This window comes from Zingiber officinale, chromosome 3A (assembly GCF_018446385.1).
Source record: "Zingiber officinale cultivar Zhangliang chromosome 3A, Zo_v1.1, whole genome shotgun sequence".
NCBI classification, from domain to species: Eukaryota; Viridiplantae; Streptophyta; class Magnoliopsida; order Zingiberales; family Zingiberaceae; genus Zingiber; species Zingiber officinale.
In genome coordinates, this window is record NC_055990.1 from 32225374 (window position 1) to 32240966 (window position 15593).

At 39.0% G+C, this 15593-nt stretch overlaps 3 protein-coding genes and 1 pseudogene across 3 annotated transcripts; 2 read left to right on the top strand and 2 right to left on the bottom strand.

Annotated features, from left to right (window-relative positions):
- Positions 1-323: 323 nt before the first annotated feature.
- On the top strand, positions 324-824 carry LOC122050323 (BON1-associated protein 2-like). The gene has a single exon (XM_042611239.1). It carries the CDS (start codon positions 324-326, stop codon positions 822-824), a length of 501 nt encoding a protein of 166 aa, XP_042467173.1.
- Positions 825-2000: 1176 nt separating this feature from the next.
- LOC122051675 (RHOMBOID-like protein 3) lies at positions 2001-4157 on the bottom strand. The gene is made up of 5 exons (XM_042612896.1): positions 3569-4157; positions 3009-3172; positions 2668-2831; positions 2350-2600; positions 2001-2280 (listed from the first exon to the last, which is right to left on the bottom strand). The coding sequence occupies exons 1-5, from the start codon at positions 3841-3843 to the stop codon at positions 2169-2171; spliced, it is 966 nt and encodes a 321-aa protein (XP_042468830.1). The 5' UTR covers positions 3844-4157; the 3' UTR covers positions 2001-2168.
- Positions 4158-5784: 1627 nt separating this feature from the next.
- LOC122050324 (probable inorganic phosphate transporter 1-8) lies at positions 5785-7407 on the top strand. Its single transcript, XM_042611241.1, has one exon. It carries the CDS (start codon positions 5785-5787, stop codon positions 7405-7407), a length of 1623 nt encoding a protein of 540 aa, XP_042467175.1.
- A 4166-nt stretch (positions 7408-11573) lies between these two features.
- Positions 11574-14925, bottom strand: LOC122051676 (annotated as a pseudogene).
- Positions 14926-15593: the final 668 nt, after the last annotated feature.

Here is a 15593-nt window from a genome sequence, read left to right on the forward strand (position 1 = left end):
TTCCTTCATATGAATTGTCACAGGCTTGTGGATCATGTCGGATTCGTGACTCGTAATTCATCCTCGTTCTGCTATTTACTTGCAACGAAATTGAATAATTTGACGAATATATCAATTTCATAATTGACCATATCCAAACATGGAAATCTGTGAGTCAAGTCAAAGCGTGTAATTCAACGAAGAATATCATAATCTCGTGTCAACGAGCCCCACACGGTCACTATTTAAGGAAACAAGCAATTTAATCGCAATCAAATTTGATGCAGATTAATCCGATGCGGTTTCCTCCCCGCTTCCTCACGTTGCCCTATAAAGAACGAACAATGCGGATACACGCACATACATTGCAACAAAGGATGGAACGCGCAGCCACAATAGAGATCACCATCCTCTCCGCGGAAGAGCTCCGCCGTCTGGGGAACACCCCCACCTTCGTGGCGGTCCGTCCCGGCGTCGGCGGCGATGTTCGTAGTAGCCAAACCGTCGTCACGGGCATTGACTGTGACGGCGGCAGGTATCCGCGCTGGAACGAGAAGATGCGACTGGCGCTCCCTCCGTCGTCGCGGTCGATAACGGTGGAGGTCTGCTGCAGGCCCCGCGGCGGCGGGCGTGCGCGGCGCGTGGCGGCGGCGGAGGTTCCGGTGTCGGATTTCCGGTGGCCGGAGGACTACTTGCACTTGCTTAGCTACAGGCTGAGGGAGGCCGATGGGAGGGCGAATGGGATCGTCAATTTCTCTGTTAGGGTTCTTGGTGGAGGTGCTCGTGAGTGCAACAATAAACCACAGGGCGGGTTTGTGACCGTCGGTTATCCTGTTGGTTATTAATCAGTTAAATATTGCTTGATTGTAATTAGTTACATATGGTTCTCAAATAATTTTCATTATCCGTTCCCTTTTATAGTCTTTATCAAGTAATTGCGATATTAAAATTTAAAATTCTCCTTATGTAATGATCGTTGACCACCATTACTGTCCATGTTTGGTAATTAGAGCATCTCCAATAAGATTTGTAAGAGGTTTTTAAAATAAAAAAGGCTGAATAAAAAAACTTGAATCATTGTAGATATGAAGTTTGAGGTTTATAGTTTAAGAGCTAATGAAAATTCAAATATATTTTTTTTATTGAAATTGATGTATATACATGGAGCCATGCAACTACAAATTATATCATAAAAAACTCATTTAAAATTTTAATTATTGGAGATGTTTCAATAAAATTTTACAATATTGACATGACATATTGAAATTATAAAAAACACTCATTTAGAACTTTAACAATTGAAGATGCCTTAACAAACCTCCCGATCAAGCACCATCGAGTCCGATTCTCAAGCATTCCCTACCCCAAGGATCAAACATCTTACATTCCCAAGCTCTACTTTGTCCTTCCTGGTCCGACCCGAGGGATGATTAAAAATTTTCTCAAGCTCTGTCCTTACCTCTATGCTCCAACTCCTTGAAACCCTTCGATTTTTTGTGTATCTCTAATGAGTCGTGACTCATATGAAATGAGATAAATGATCATTCAATTACTTTTAACATTTGAGAGGAATGAGGAAAATGAAAATTAGATTTTGAACTGGGCTAAATTAAATTTGTACGCATATTAAATTTTTTTTTTCCTATAATCCAAACTAAGCCTGGGCCCAGGCCTACCACCCCTTAAAGCTGCCCATGGTTATAGGGCTATCCTGACGTCTTAATCACACAGATTATTATTGGGGTATTAAATTTATTTATAAAAAAAAAGGAAGCATTAATTCTTGAATTGGAATTGACATGCTGTTCATATTCTAAATCATCGGTCCATGCAAGAGGAGAATAAAGTGCAGAAAAGCAACACCAGCAAGAAAGATACAGAGCACCAGATTCAGTGAACACGAGCTGCTACTGCAATCTCAATGATTTAACAGAAGAACTTTAATCCAATTCTGACGTTCGTGTCGAAGAATGACATGCTACAATACAATAATTCAGATGAAAAAAATAAAAATTGTGCCGAATTCACAAAGCGATCAAGCTCAAATAATTGCAATAGCAACCGAGTTCATTCTGTACAAGCTGAATCTGAGACATAATAAAAGCAAGAAAGAAAGAAGAAAAATGATTTGGATGTCATACGACTCATACTGCAACTTGTTTTTCTGTTCTTTCCTATGCCATTGTTCTTCAGTTCTCACAGCTCCAACTGGACGTTGGCACACAATTCAGGTAGTGGCACCAGTGGCAGTGGTCGTTCCCGTTCACTCCCCTGAAGAGCATGATCAAGCCAACTGCAAATCTGAAAAGAGACCAAAGAATCAACAATGGTGAAATTGAACCGACAAAGTGATCGAGAAAGCTTGCTTACCCAGCTATCAGTAAAATGAGTCCCAACAACCATAAGACACATTGGTATGCTTTGTACTTGGATGTAACCTGAGCTGAAGGGGGAAGATCATGGCGCTCCATCCATCCAAACTGAGGCCGGATTAGCAAAACAAAACCCAGGAGGAAGCCGGATAAGAACCCGCCGATATGGGCAAAGTTATCCACACTAGGAAATAAGCCAATGACCAAGTTGATTATGATGATCACAATGAGAGTTAATAGAGCTGCAATCTGCAACAAAGGTGATAGCTTAGATATTTTTCTTGACTAGAGATTTCAAGAAAAGCAGTGTGCTCACCCGATTAGAGTAGATAGCCCAATTTATGACAAGTTCTGAAAGCATTGATCCAAGAAGGCCAAATAGAGCTCCAGAAGCACCAACAGAAATGTTATTCCTTAGGAGAAGAGCTGAGAGAACAGCACCACCAAAGCCTGACAGAATGTAGACTGTTCCAATGCGAACTGGAAGGTAAAAGAATTTGTCAAGCTGGAAATACAAAAGCAACATGTATTGATTGAACTAAAAAAGCATTTGAAGACATACAAGAAATCATATCTCAAGAAGAAAGAATGCCAATTGACAATGCATAAATATGACCTTGTCTTTGTCTGATGAATAAAGATGGGAAGAAATCTCACCGAATCCAAATTGCTGTTCGAGACGAATCCCAACAAATATCAAACTCAGCATGTTCACGATCAAATGGACGAGCCCTGCGTGGAGCCAGACACAAGAGAGCAACCTCCAACCTTGATTCTGGTGGACTACTCTGTTCCATTCGAGAGCCCCCATTTTCTCCAAGCTGACGAAGAAGAGGCAAGTGAACAAGTGTACAAACCTTCCACTCCAATGAGGAGCTTAAAAGTCAACAAAAGGCAGAAAAACGTTGGGTGAAAAAGAAACAAAGTTTCTAAAAGGTTTGATCTTCTACGCGAATAAAGAACTTTTGAAGAAAGAACTGGAAGACTAAAAGAAAGGTAGCACAATAGGTAGAAAAACCTAAAATTCAACTTTGCATTATCTTTAATTATATAAATTTTATAACAATGAATTAAACGATAAGACAACATCAAAATTTCAAGAGAGATTGAGGGTATTGGCCTTTTCCCCAATCAAGCAAGTAAGCAAGCAAGTTAGATCTCTACTCTTTAGGAAAACCAAAACTTGATCAAATTCCAAGAAGAGGGAAAGAAATTACGTGGAGGAGGAGGGCCCAAGGAGGGGATTCTGTCGGGTGGGCTGGAAGGAGAAGCGATGGAGGAAGCCGGCGACGCAGGAGCCGAGGGGATGGGGATGCGCGGGGCAGTTGTTGACGTACATCTCCGCCACAAACACGCCCACGCAAGCTAGCACGAATCCCGGGACCAGCCACGGCACCCACGCCCGCTCCTCCTCCTCCGCCGTCTCGTAGTAATACGCTCCGCCGCCGGAAGCCTGCCTCTTCGCGGTGGTGCCCGGCTCGACGTCCGCCATCTCGATCGCTTATGCTGCGTCCCCTCAAGGTGCGACCTTTATTGAGGAGCGGGGCGTTTGCTTGGCTTGGAAGAGATGGCGAGTCGAAAAGGGGATCGATCGAATGATGGATGTGTAGATGGAAGAACGATTTGGTTAGGTGGAGGTGATAACGGAGTGGGAGTGGGACAAGCGAGGATGATGATGGCGGCGGTTAGGGCGTGCCGCGAGGCGGTGGAGGAGATGGTGAGGATTGGGGGAGAAGGAAAACGGATTAGAAAATGGTTAACTGCTCCTCGCCGTCGTCACTCTCCTGCAACAACTGCAAGTCTCCACTTTCTTAAACTTTCGCAGGGATGGTTTTTACACTTACAGTGTAACCCTCCAAAGTTTTAAAACGACCAAAATAACCAGAATCACAAGACTTTGAACATTTTGAGGAGTATTTTTTGTGATTTTAACACTTTCCAAAAGGTATTTGGAAAACAATCAGAATAGATTTATGTAATGACTAACAGCACACTTATTCTAAAGTGCAATGCTACAATACACTGGATGGCCTCATTGACCCTCACCTATTTATCCCTATGTTTAGAGGGAAATTTTACTAGGATGGAACGGATACTTTCAGGAGGATTAGTTCAGTTGAATATCTGAATTTAAAATAAAATGATGCAATTCATTCGTCCCTGTGAGATACACGGATACGATTGATTAATTATAATGAAATAGAAATCAAATTTTAATGGATACATATCTTTCGAGAAAAATTCCTTCTACTCTTAATTATTTAATGATCGATTATAAATTAATTTTATAATTTATTTTTCTTCACATAATTTAGGAACTGAATATGAAAAATACATATGATTAGTGTAATCATTTTTTTTATACAACGATGTAATATATTTTTCACTGATGTCCAATTGATTAGAGGATGATAGAATTTTACAATAAGACATAAATTAATTTCTTGAAGGGTACGCGATGTCACAAAAAAAAAAAAAAAAAAAAAAAAAAAAAAAAAAACCTCGAATACTCTAACTACTTATCGGCTATAAGTTGACCGTTGCTAATTGGTACAGACATTGCAGATATTTAGGAAATCTATTAGGATTAATCCAATTATAAAATTGGAATATCTGATATTAAAAAATTTATAATTTATTAGTTTAGGATCGCATGGTGCGATGATAAAATCATTCAGTAGATCCATAAGCACTGAGGATTTGTATATCAATTACGATCCTATAAGGGTATAAACAAGTTAAGTCGCTTGCGAGCCATTTGAGTCTCGATTTGAAAAAAAAATTATTCAAGTTCGTTCGATTAAGTTAACGAACCAAATTCGAGCCTGATTTCAAATTTGAAAATATTATTGAACCAAATATGAGTTTGATTTCAAATTTAAAAATATTATTAAACCAAATATGAGTTTAATAATATTTATTTCATGAGCTCACTTACATATTCATTTAGAAGCTTATGAACATATTTATTAAAAGACTCACGAATAAAATGATTACAAAAGCTCAATAATAACTTATTATTGTTCAGCTTAACTCAATTTCAGCCTTTGATCCACTTAAGGATTTTTTCGATGAAAAATCTCAAAAGCTAATTCCGGATTTATCCGAGAAAAGATCGTTCATATCCAAAATTAACTGAACCTAGCCAAACTCAAGAACTAGAAATCTAGATTATCTATCTCTTTGAAGACACTCTAATGATTATTATTTTCTCATATGTTCGTTGTCGTTATCTTATACAAATTCGATTTGAAAAAAATCTGGACAAAAATATTCAAAATAAACCTATCTTGCGTTGACCGACGACTTTCTAATGAATATTCCAAGTAACTTGGACACTTCATCTTCTTTGCCGCCTATTTACCAGCTACACCGTTGCTCTCCTCTCTTAGGCTCTATCGTTGCTCTTCTCTCCTCCATTCTGGATTCAGGCATGGCCGGCGATCAGCTCCAAGTTCTGAATGCCCTCGACGTCGCTAGGACTCAGTGGTACCACTTCACCGCCGTTCTCATCGCCGGCATGGGCTTCTTCACCGATGCCTACGACCTCTTCTCCATCTCCCTCGTCACCAAGCTCATCGGCCGCGTGTATTACTACGTCGACGGCGCTCCCGACCCTGGCAGCCTCCCTCCTCGTGTCTCCTCCGTCGTTAACGGCGTCGCGTTCGTCGGCACTCTCACCGGTCAACTCTTCTTTGGCTGGCTCGGCGACAAGCTCGGCCGCAAGCGCGTCTACGGCATGACCCTCATGCTCATGATCGCCGCTGCCATCGGATCGGGCCTCTCCTTCGGCAGCAGTCCTACATGCGTCATGACGACCCTATGCTTCTTCCGGTTCTGGCTCGGATTCGGCATTGGCGGCGACTACCCGCTCTCCGCCACCATAATGTCCGAGTATTCTAACAAGCGCACCCGCGGAGCCTTCATCGCCGCCGTCTTCGCAATGCAGGGCTTCGGCATCCTTGCCGCCGGCACGGTGACCATCATTGTCGCCACCGTCTTGAAGAACTTCTACCCTGCACCTCCGTACGCCATCGATCCGGTCGCGTCCACCGTGGCTGAAGCCGATTATGCTTGGCGCATCATCCTCATGTTCGGGGCGGTTCCGGCGGTGATGACCCTTTACTCTCGACTGAAGATGCCGGAGACGGCGCGGTACACGACGCTTGTGGCCAAGAACGCGAAGCAGGCGGCGGCGGACATGGCCAAGGTGCTCCAAATGGAGATTGCCGTTGAGGAGGACAAGGTGGCGCAGATCGCGACGGCACAAAACCACAACTTCGGGCTCTTCTCGTCGGCCTTCTTCCGCCGCCACGGCGCCCACTTGCTCGGTACCGCCACCTGTTGGTTCCTCCTCGACATCGCCTACTACAGCCAGAACCTGTTCCAGAAGGACATCTTCAGCGCGATCGGGTGGATCCCACCAGCATCGAGCATGAACGCGCTCGAGGAGCTCTTCCGCATCGCGCGTGCCCAAACCCTAATCGCACTCTGCGGCACCGTGCCGGGTTACTGGTTCACAGTGGGCTTGATCGACGTCATAGGCCGTTTCACGATCCAACTGTTAGGCTTTTTCATGATGACCGCGTTCATGCTAGGGCTGGCCGTCCCCTACCACCACTGGACAACGCCGGGCAACCAAATCGGCTTCGTCGTCATGTACGCCTTCACCTTCTTCTTCGCTAACTTCGGCCCCAACAGCACCACCTTCATCGTGCCGGCGGAGATCTTCCCGGCGAGAGTGAGGTCCACGTGCCACGGGATCTCGGCAGCGTCGGGAAAGCTCGGGGCCATCGTGGGGTCCTTCGGCTTCTTGTACCTCGCGCAGAGCCAGGACCCGACGAAGACGGAGCACGGATACCCGCCGGGCATCGGCGTGAGGAACTCGCTGTTCGTGCTCGCCGGATGCAACATCTTGGGCCTCCTCTGCACCTTCCTGGTGCCCGAGTCGAAGGGCAAGTCGCTGGAAGAGATGTCCGGCGAAGCGGAGGAGGAAGCGGAAGCAGCCGCCGGCGGCGGCGGCGGCGGCAGAAGCGTTGGAATCGTGCCGGTTTAGTTAAACCGCTACGCTTCTTCTTTCATTAGGTTTATTTTCCAGCAAATTTTGTGCGGTAATAAATCAGGGAGGCCTTCAGTTGTTTTCCTTTTTTAGTTCGTTTCCTTGTAGTTGTTTTCCTTTTAATAAAAACGGTTTTTTTCACTAATTTTGAGAAATGATAAAGATAAGTTGGAAAATGATGAAATCTGCACCAATTTTATCCTTATTAATCGATTCTTTTATCAGTTGAGTTATCTTTTTCAATGATTTCGATCTAAATCAGTTGATGAATCGATTTTGATTAAAATCAATTGATGAATCGATTTTGAGATCAGATCACAAAATTAATTATATGAAATTAGTTGTTCGGTATTTCTTTAGTTCTTATAATTATATATATATCTTCAAATATCAATTTGACCTAATATATTAAGAATAATAATTTTTTAAATATAAAAAATTAATTCATGTTAAAAGAAATTATTGCTCTCAGTATATTGAATCAAATTAATATTTGAAGACATGGATATAAACATAAGAACTAGACAAACGCATAAAAATTAATTTCATGTCAATCAGAAATCGTTTGTCCATTAAACGATTTTTCTCAAAATAGATTTTTAAAAAATCTATCGTAAATAGTATTATTTTAAAAAAAAATAATTCATATTCAAACAAATACTGCGCTCAGTATATTGTGTCAAATTGATATTTAAGAGCATTTATATAGTCAAAATAACTAGACGAACACATACAGACCTAGTTTCATACTATTCCGAGGTCTCTAGGTCCATAAGTCATTTTCGGCCTATTGGTTGCTACACCTAGATTCCGTTCTATCCCCCTGTACAAAAATTTGTACAAGCACAGAACTTAACCTAGCTACCCATGTGCTCTACTGAAGTTAAACTTGGATTGCAAACGATACTTAACATTATTAATCAAGTTGCTCTTCAGAAGTTAAACTTGAATTGAAAACGATACATAATATTTTTACTCCAAGTTTAACCGATGTGATCTTCCTAAATTAAACCATATTACAAAAGATGATTAAATATTTATTTCATAATTAGTTATACCTTTCTTTGAAGATTTAATAACCTCTCGATCTTCTATTGTATTCCTTTCTTTCTCTTGGACGTCGTGTGGGCGACGATCTACCAAGATGAAATCCAACCAAACCTTCTTCTTCCTTCCAAGCTTTCGGACACCAAGGGATGTCACAACTAGAGAGCTTCCTTTCTCTTCTTCTCTACCTCCTAGTATCCGACCACTAATTGGAACTCCAAGCTTGATGCCGCCGGCCACAAGGAAAAAGAAGAAAGGAAGAAGATGATGAAGGGTCGGCCACCAAGGAATGGAAGAGGAATAGAAGATGTGTAAAGGCACTACCTCCTCTTTTTTTATAATCTTTGGTGAATGCAAAAAAGGAAAATTTTAAAACAAAATTAAAACTTCCTTTAATTCCCTTATCATGGCCGGCCAAAACCCTCTTTATCAAACAAAGAAAGATTTTAAACAAAAATTAAAACCTCTCTTTTAAAATCCCTTTTGTGAATAGCTATAAAAGGAATGTTTTATAAAATTAAAATATTTCTTTTAAATCCTTTTGTGGATGTCTATAAAAGAAAAGATTTTAATAATTAAAATCTCTCTTTTAAATCTCTTTTATGGATTTCTATAAAAGAAAAGATTTAACAAGATAAAAACTCCTTTTATTTCCTTTTGTGACCAATCTAAAAAGAAAAGTTTTATAATTAAAATCATCATTTTAAATCTTTTTTATGGATCTCTATAAAAGGAAAAATTTTACAAAAAATAAAACTTCCTTTTCTACGTGTGGACGACCCCTTGCTTGGACACCAAGCAAGGCTTGGCCGACCCCTTGCTTGGACACCAAGCAAGGCTTGGCCGACCCTAGTTTAGACTTATGAAGCTAGGCTTTAGGTGGATATAAGGCTTTATATGAGAGGCTACAATAGAGACCTAGAGGAGGAATTGACTTTGGTCTTCCGATGAGCTCGAGCTTCCCGTGTTCGCCCTGAACACCCAACTCAAGTTCATCAATAATAACTCATACCACTAAAGAGTTATTATTGAACTACCGCACCATTCCCAAATTATATTATGGGCTCCTTCTTATCATGAATGCGTTAATCTCCCTGTATTTAAGATATCGAATGCTCATTAATTAAATGAGTTACTGACACTCACTTAATTAACATCTAGCTCCAAGAGTAGTACCACTCAACTTTATTGTCATGCCAGACTAAGTCCACCTGCAGTGTTTACATGACAACCCGTATGAGTTCCTCAAGGGGACATCATCAACCCAGATAACTAGGATACAGTTTCCTTTTATAATCAACAACACACCATATAAATAATATTATTTCTCAATTTATCGGGCCTTTTGATTTAATGAACTAAATCTTACCCTTTGATAAATTAAAGAAATAAATACTAAATATATGTGTTTGTCGTTATATCGAGACTAAGAGTACGCATTTCCATAATAACAGAGGTCATGTTCTTTCATGCAATCAGTATAAAAGAACAACCTCAAATAGTCTTGCTCAATACACTCAGAGTGTACTAGTGTAATTTTATAGTCAAGATAAACTAATACTAAATCACAGTACGACCGTTCCAATGGTTTGTCCCTATCCATTTTGGTCGTGAGCTACTATTTATAATTTATAAGGAACTGATAACATGATCTTCTGTGTAACACCACACACCATGTTATCTACAATATAAATTAAATGAACAACTACATTTAACATAAATGAAGATATTTGACCAACGTGATTCTTATTTCAAAACAAATATTTATACAAAAGCTAGGATTTTAGTATACATTCTAACACGACCAAAATGAATGGACCTAGATACCTCGGAATAGCATGAAATCAATTCTTATGTGTTCGTCTAGTTCTCCTGATTATAAAAATACTCTCAAATATCAATTTGACTCGATATATTGAGAGCAATGATTTTTTAAACATGAAAATGTGTTCGAAAATTAATTCATGTTCATCAACTTATTACTCTGAATATATTGAGGCAAATTGATGTTTAAGGACATTTTTATAATCAGGAGAATTAGACGAACACATAGGAATTAATTTTATATCATTCCAAGATCTCTAGGTTCATCAACCCGTCCATCTGTCGATTTTGACTGAAATCGATTGATGAATGTATTTTTCGGAGATCTAGGTCCATTAGTCCATCCATCAGTCAGTTTTGACCGAAATCAGCTGATGGATGAATTTTTCGAAAATTGATTCGACTGGAAAAAATAGTTGAATCGATTTCCAAAAAATTTATCCATCAGTCGATTTCGATTAAAATCAACTGATGGACCTAGAGATCTCGAAATGACATGAAATTAATTCCTATATGTTCGTCTAGTTCTCCTGATTATAAAAATACTCTCAAGCATCAATTTGACTCGATATATTGAGAGTAATAATTTTTTAAACACGAATTAATTTTTCGAACATATTTTCATGTTTAAAAAATCATTGCTCTCAATATATCGAGTCAAATTGATATTTGAGGGCATTTTAATAATCAGTAGAACTAGACGAATACACAGGAATTGATTTCATGTCATTCCGAGATCTCTAGGTTCATCAGCCGTTTTCGATCAAAATTGGTCGAAACCGACCGTTGGACCTAGAGACTTCGGAATAATATGAAACTAGGTGTTTATGCGTTTGTTTAATTCTCCTGACTATATAAATACCTCAAACATCAATTTGATACAATATATTGAGCGTCGTTTGAACACGAAATATTTTTTTTAAAAATAATACTGTTCATGATTGATTTTTAAAAAATCTATTTAAAAAAAATATCATTTGATGGACAAACGATCTCTGATTGATATGAAATCAATTCTTATGTGTTCGTCTAGTTCTTATGATTATATTCACACACTCAACCATCAATTTGACTAAATATATTGAGAATAATTTTGAACATGAAAAATTAATTCATGTTTAAAAAATCATTGCTCTTAATATATTAGATCAAATTGATGTTTAAGAGCATGAATATAATCATAAGAACTAAACAAATACATAGGAACTGATTTCATATAATTCCGAGATATCTAGGTCCCGAAATCGGTTGATCAATCGATTTGATCGAAATCGGCTGATAAAAAAAAATAATTCAATTGGTAAAAGAATCGATTCGATTGGAAATACTAGTAGCAGGGGTAAAATCAGTACAGCATACATGATTTCGTCATTTTTCAACTTATCTATATAATTTCATCATTTCCCAAAGTTATCTGATTCAGTAAAAAGTTGTAATAAAAAACCTAGTGATGGACATAGAACACATTCCGTAAGCAAGAGGATGGATGTCAACAAATCAGAGAAGACCTAGGTGATACCCAACGAATGACCGACTCGATCGGAGATCACAAGGTCGAGCTGATCGAGCTCTCCGAGGCCGATGGTGTGGTTCCTTCGGCTGTGGATGCCAGATTTGGAGTTGCTCGAAATGACTCTTGTAGATTCAACCTCCTTGTGCTCCTTGTGTTTCCTAGATTGGGAGGAGTCTGAGCAAACCAGAGTTATACAATCAAACTACAATTGTTATAAAGAGAATCGATAGGGATCAAACTGAGAGCAAAAACCGACCCATCTGAAATGCATTGCTAGTAAAACTGAACGGTTGTTTTTGTTGCTCCGTTGCGAAGAATGCAAAGCTTGGTATCACTGGTATCGGTGCAGAGAATCTCTGACTCTCAGACTCAAGGCTGCTCTTAAAAGAAAAGTCGATTGTTTCAACAATAACTGAGGAAAATGATGATCTACGTGAGAATTTGGGGGAGGAATGATCATCGACTCCGTGGTAAGCAATAAGGGAACTAGTGCTAAAGCTAACACCGCGACCAGCAGATATAAGTGACGTAAAAAATGAGCAGCTTCCCAGGTCGTCTCGGCTAAACCGATTTCATGGTACTGATCGCTTGAGACTTGTGGTTGTTGAACATGTTCCTTTATCCAGGAATGGTCTACAAAAGATGCAGCTAAGAATTAGTAACAGAAAATAGAGGTTAGACACCATTCTAGTAACTAAAAAGTTTCAAATAGCTCCAATATTAATACATCAAATGCTTGATGTTCCATGAATCAGTTACACTTGGCACTCTTTCTTTTCACATTTTGCCAGTATATGAATCGAATCGCTTCAAATTGCTTATTGTACATTGCCAATTCTTAGTAGTTTACAGGAATGCTTAAACCATACCTAAAACCTGTTTAGCTGTGAGTCTCTGAGAAGGATATCTGCATAGCATTCTTCTAATTAAGTCCTTTGCAGAGTCGGAAACACTTTGCCAGGGATCAGAAGGAAATTGTAGCTCCACAGACCTAACTGATTCAAATATCCTCGACTTGGTCTTCCCCCAAAAGGGCGGCATCCCACTAATAAGAATATAATCACTCCGGCACTCCATACATCAGTTGCCTCATTGTATCCCCCGGCCAATACCTCCGGTGCTATGTAAAACGGGCTTCCAACAGTCCCAGACAAGGTATGGCCTGTCAAGCAAGATCCAACTTAATAAGCAAAGAGAGAGAGAGAGTGATCTCGCCAAAATTTGATGGACAAAAAAAACCTGGTTGTATATAAGTCGCTAGACCAAAGTCTGCCAATTTAATTGGTGAAGATTGAGACTTGGTAGCCAACAGAATGTTCTCTGGTTTGAGATACCTGTGGATAACTCCCTGACATGGCAATACATCACGACTTCCATGAGAAGCCTGAAGAGGACAGCGGCCTCATGTTCAGAGTAGTGGCCATGCTTCTCGAGATGGCGAGAATAGGCAGCTTTGAGGTCTACAACATTGCGATGGCCTGAGAGTCGTGCCATGACTTCAATCTCAAAGATTGATGCTGACACAGGGAAGAAATTGCAACGTTCTATTTGTAGAGAATGACATAGAAAAATAATTTATAAAAAAAAAAGTTGCTTCTAGATTTAAAAGAAAATAAATTTTATTTAAATCAAAATCAATATTAACATGAACATCAACAACCTTTTTACCAGAGCTCTAATCCTTATTTAAATAATCTTAAAAATTAAAAAAAATCACAACAAAAAGTCGCAACAGAAAGAGAAAAAGCATAAAAGTAAAAAGAAACTAATCTTAAAAATAAATCTAAATTAATTTAAATGTAAGAAAAGAAAATTAATCATAGATAAATCTAAATTAATTTAAGAAAAAAACTAATTCTAAAAATTTGAAATAAATAAAGAAAAAGTCAAAAGATGAAATCTATAGTTTTGACATCCTAGTTAGCCAATTCCATTTTATCTAGACTCTGAATAGAATGTAACCATAGTAAGAGGTCACAAATTAATCATCTTCCTTATAAATAATCTCGATTAATCGTCCTTCTTCAAAATCCAAAAGGGAGGTTAGTAGTTTTTTTTTTTTTTTTTTCCTCGTAATAGCTCAAAGGGGAATATAATCGCGTCGAATGATATGAGATGATTGTGTTCTTGGATGCTACTGCATCACAAGGCGATCTTTGGTGATTGACTTACAAGCAACTGACTCGCCTGGTAAGCATGTCAGCGCATGCCCTGATAACTCCAAATTAACCCCCATCCCAACTCTTCCTGCAACACATATCTCTGCCTTCTAGGTAAGATATGTGAGTGGTTTCCAGGATAGGCTCTCTGAGGTCAGAGATCTTATAGCAACAATACAGTAGATCGCTGCTGTTGCCCGGGGCAACAACCATAACGGGCAACAGCCATAACAAGGAGCACAATGCTCGGTTGATCGAATTTTTCAGCTCAATTTAAAATGACAACTGTTCTGGCAGCTTCAAAGCTTCATGAAACTAACCTCTTGTCCCCACCGCCAATACTGTGAGAGATCTGAAGAAAAAGGAACAAAATGGCAGCTTCATGAAACTACCGACATACTAGACTGGGAAAGAAACTGCCAACTTTTGTGAAAGGTAAAAGGAAAAACTACAACTTCCTCAAGTATTTCTCCACAATCACCCTCTCGAAGAGTTCAAACTCAACTCAATGCTTGACGAATAGGGAATTAGGAATCGCAGAAAAATGCAATTTTGCAGATTTAAACACGCAAAACACACCTTTTCTTTCAGATGTCGCCATTATGAACCAAAAAACCTAACTAAGCATTGAAAGTTCCAAACCGCATAAATCCTGAAACCCTAGAAGATCAACACCTGCGCCGAAATGCCAAATCGCCGAGGAAAACCTAAAGCAACCCGTCGAGGAAAGCATTGGCGCAGACCACAAACGAGAAGGAACACTACGTCTCATATTCACATCACCAGAGCAAGAAAATTCCAGACGCCATCAAATAAGCCAACGAGAAACGCGAGAGAAGTCGAGGGAAGGAGGAACAAAAAGAGGAGAATTTGTCACCTCACATGGAGGACAGGAAGAAGGCAAACAGGCGAGGCGATCGGGAAGAGCTCCAGCGAAGCGCCTAGCTGTCGCCGCCAAGACAGCGACCTCCGCATCTTAACATGGTATAGTTCAATGCCTTTATCAAAAGGATGAAAAAACCTTAATTTTTTTTTAAAAAAATTGATTAAAAATCTCCCAGTTAAGATACATGACCGTTGGATATTATTTTAAAAGTAATGATGAAAAAATTTAAGAAAAAAATTTAGGGATAGATATATAAATTTATAATTTATCATTTTTATTTTTATGAGCTCATCGTGTCTGTTCTTAAATTTTTCTTGAGATTTTTCTCATTACAAATCATTTTTCCATTTTCAATTTCATATTATAAAAGTTAGAAATACATCAAATTCTTGTAGCCTTATTTCAATTGTTATTTCATTTTATGAAAATATTTACAAAATTTTTAAAGGTAAAGTGATTTTTTCTCTTTTTATTTTATTGAATATCATCCATCTAGTTAAATATACGAAGGTTTAGGAAGTGGTATAACAACTCGTAAGACATTTTTAGTTACAACTTAGGATATGGTCAAACATGATTTCATATCAATTGTACTGGAGTTCTCCTCAAGTGGTCAATTATTCATCATATACTGATTGCTCTAGTTTTCAAAATGGCACATGTAAGCAAAGTGCAATACTATATATCTATCTCCTGTTGTGCAGTGTAATATAAGGTCTATCTCCAAGCTCGTTACAAGTAGACTACTACAAAC

Coding starts and splice junctions, on each gene's coding strand:
- LOC122050323 (XM_042611239.1), top strand. CDS start 324: ATGCGGATACACGCACATACATTGCAACAAAGGATGGAACGCGCAGCC.
- LOC122051675 (XM_042612896.1), bottom strand. CDS start 3,843: ATGGCGGACGTCGAGCCGGGCACCACCGCGAAGAGGCAGGCTTCCGGC. Junction 2,601..2,667: donor GGGCTATCTACTCTAATCGG/GTGAGCACACTG, acceptor CCTTTGTTGCAG/ATTGCAGCTCTATTAACTCT. Junction 2,281..2,349: donor CTCATTTTACTGATAGCTGG/GTAAGCAAGCTT, acceptor GTCTCTTTTCAG/ATTTGCAGTTGGCTTGATCA.
- LOC122050324 (XM_042611241.1), top strand. CDS start 5,785: ATGGCCGGCGATCAGCTCCAAGTTCTGAATGCCCTCGACGTCGCTAGG.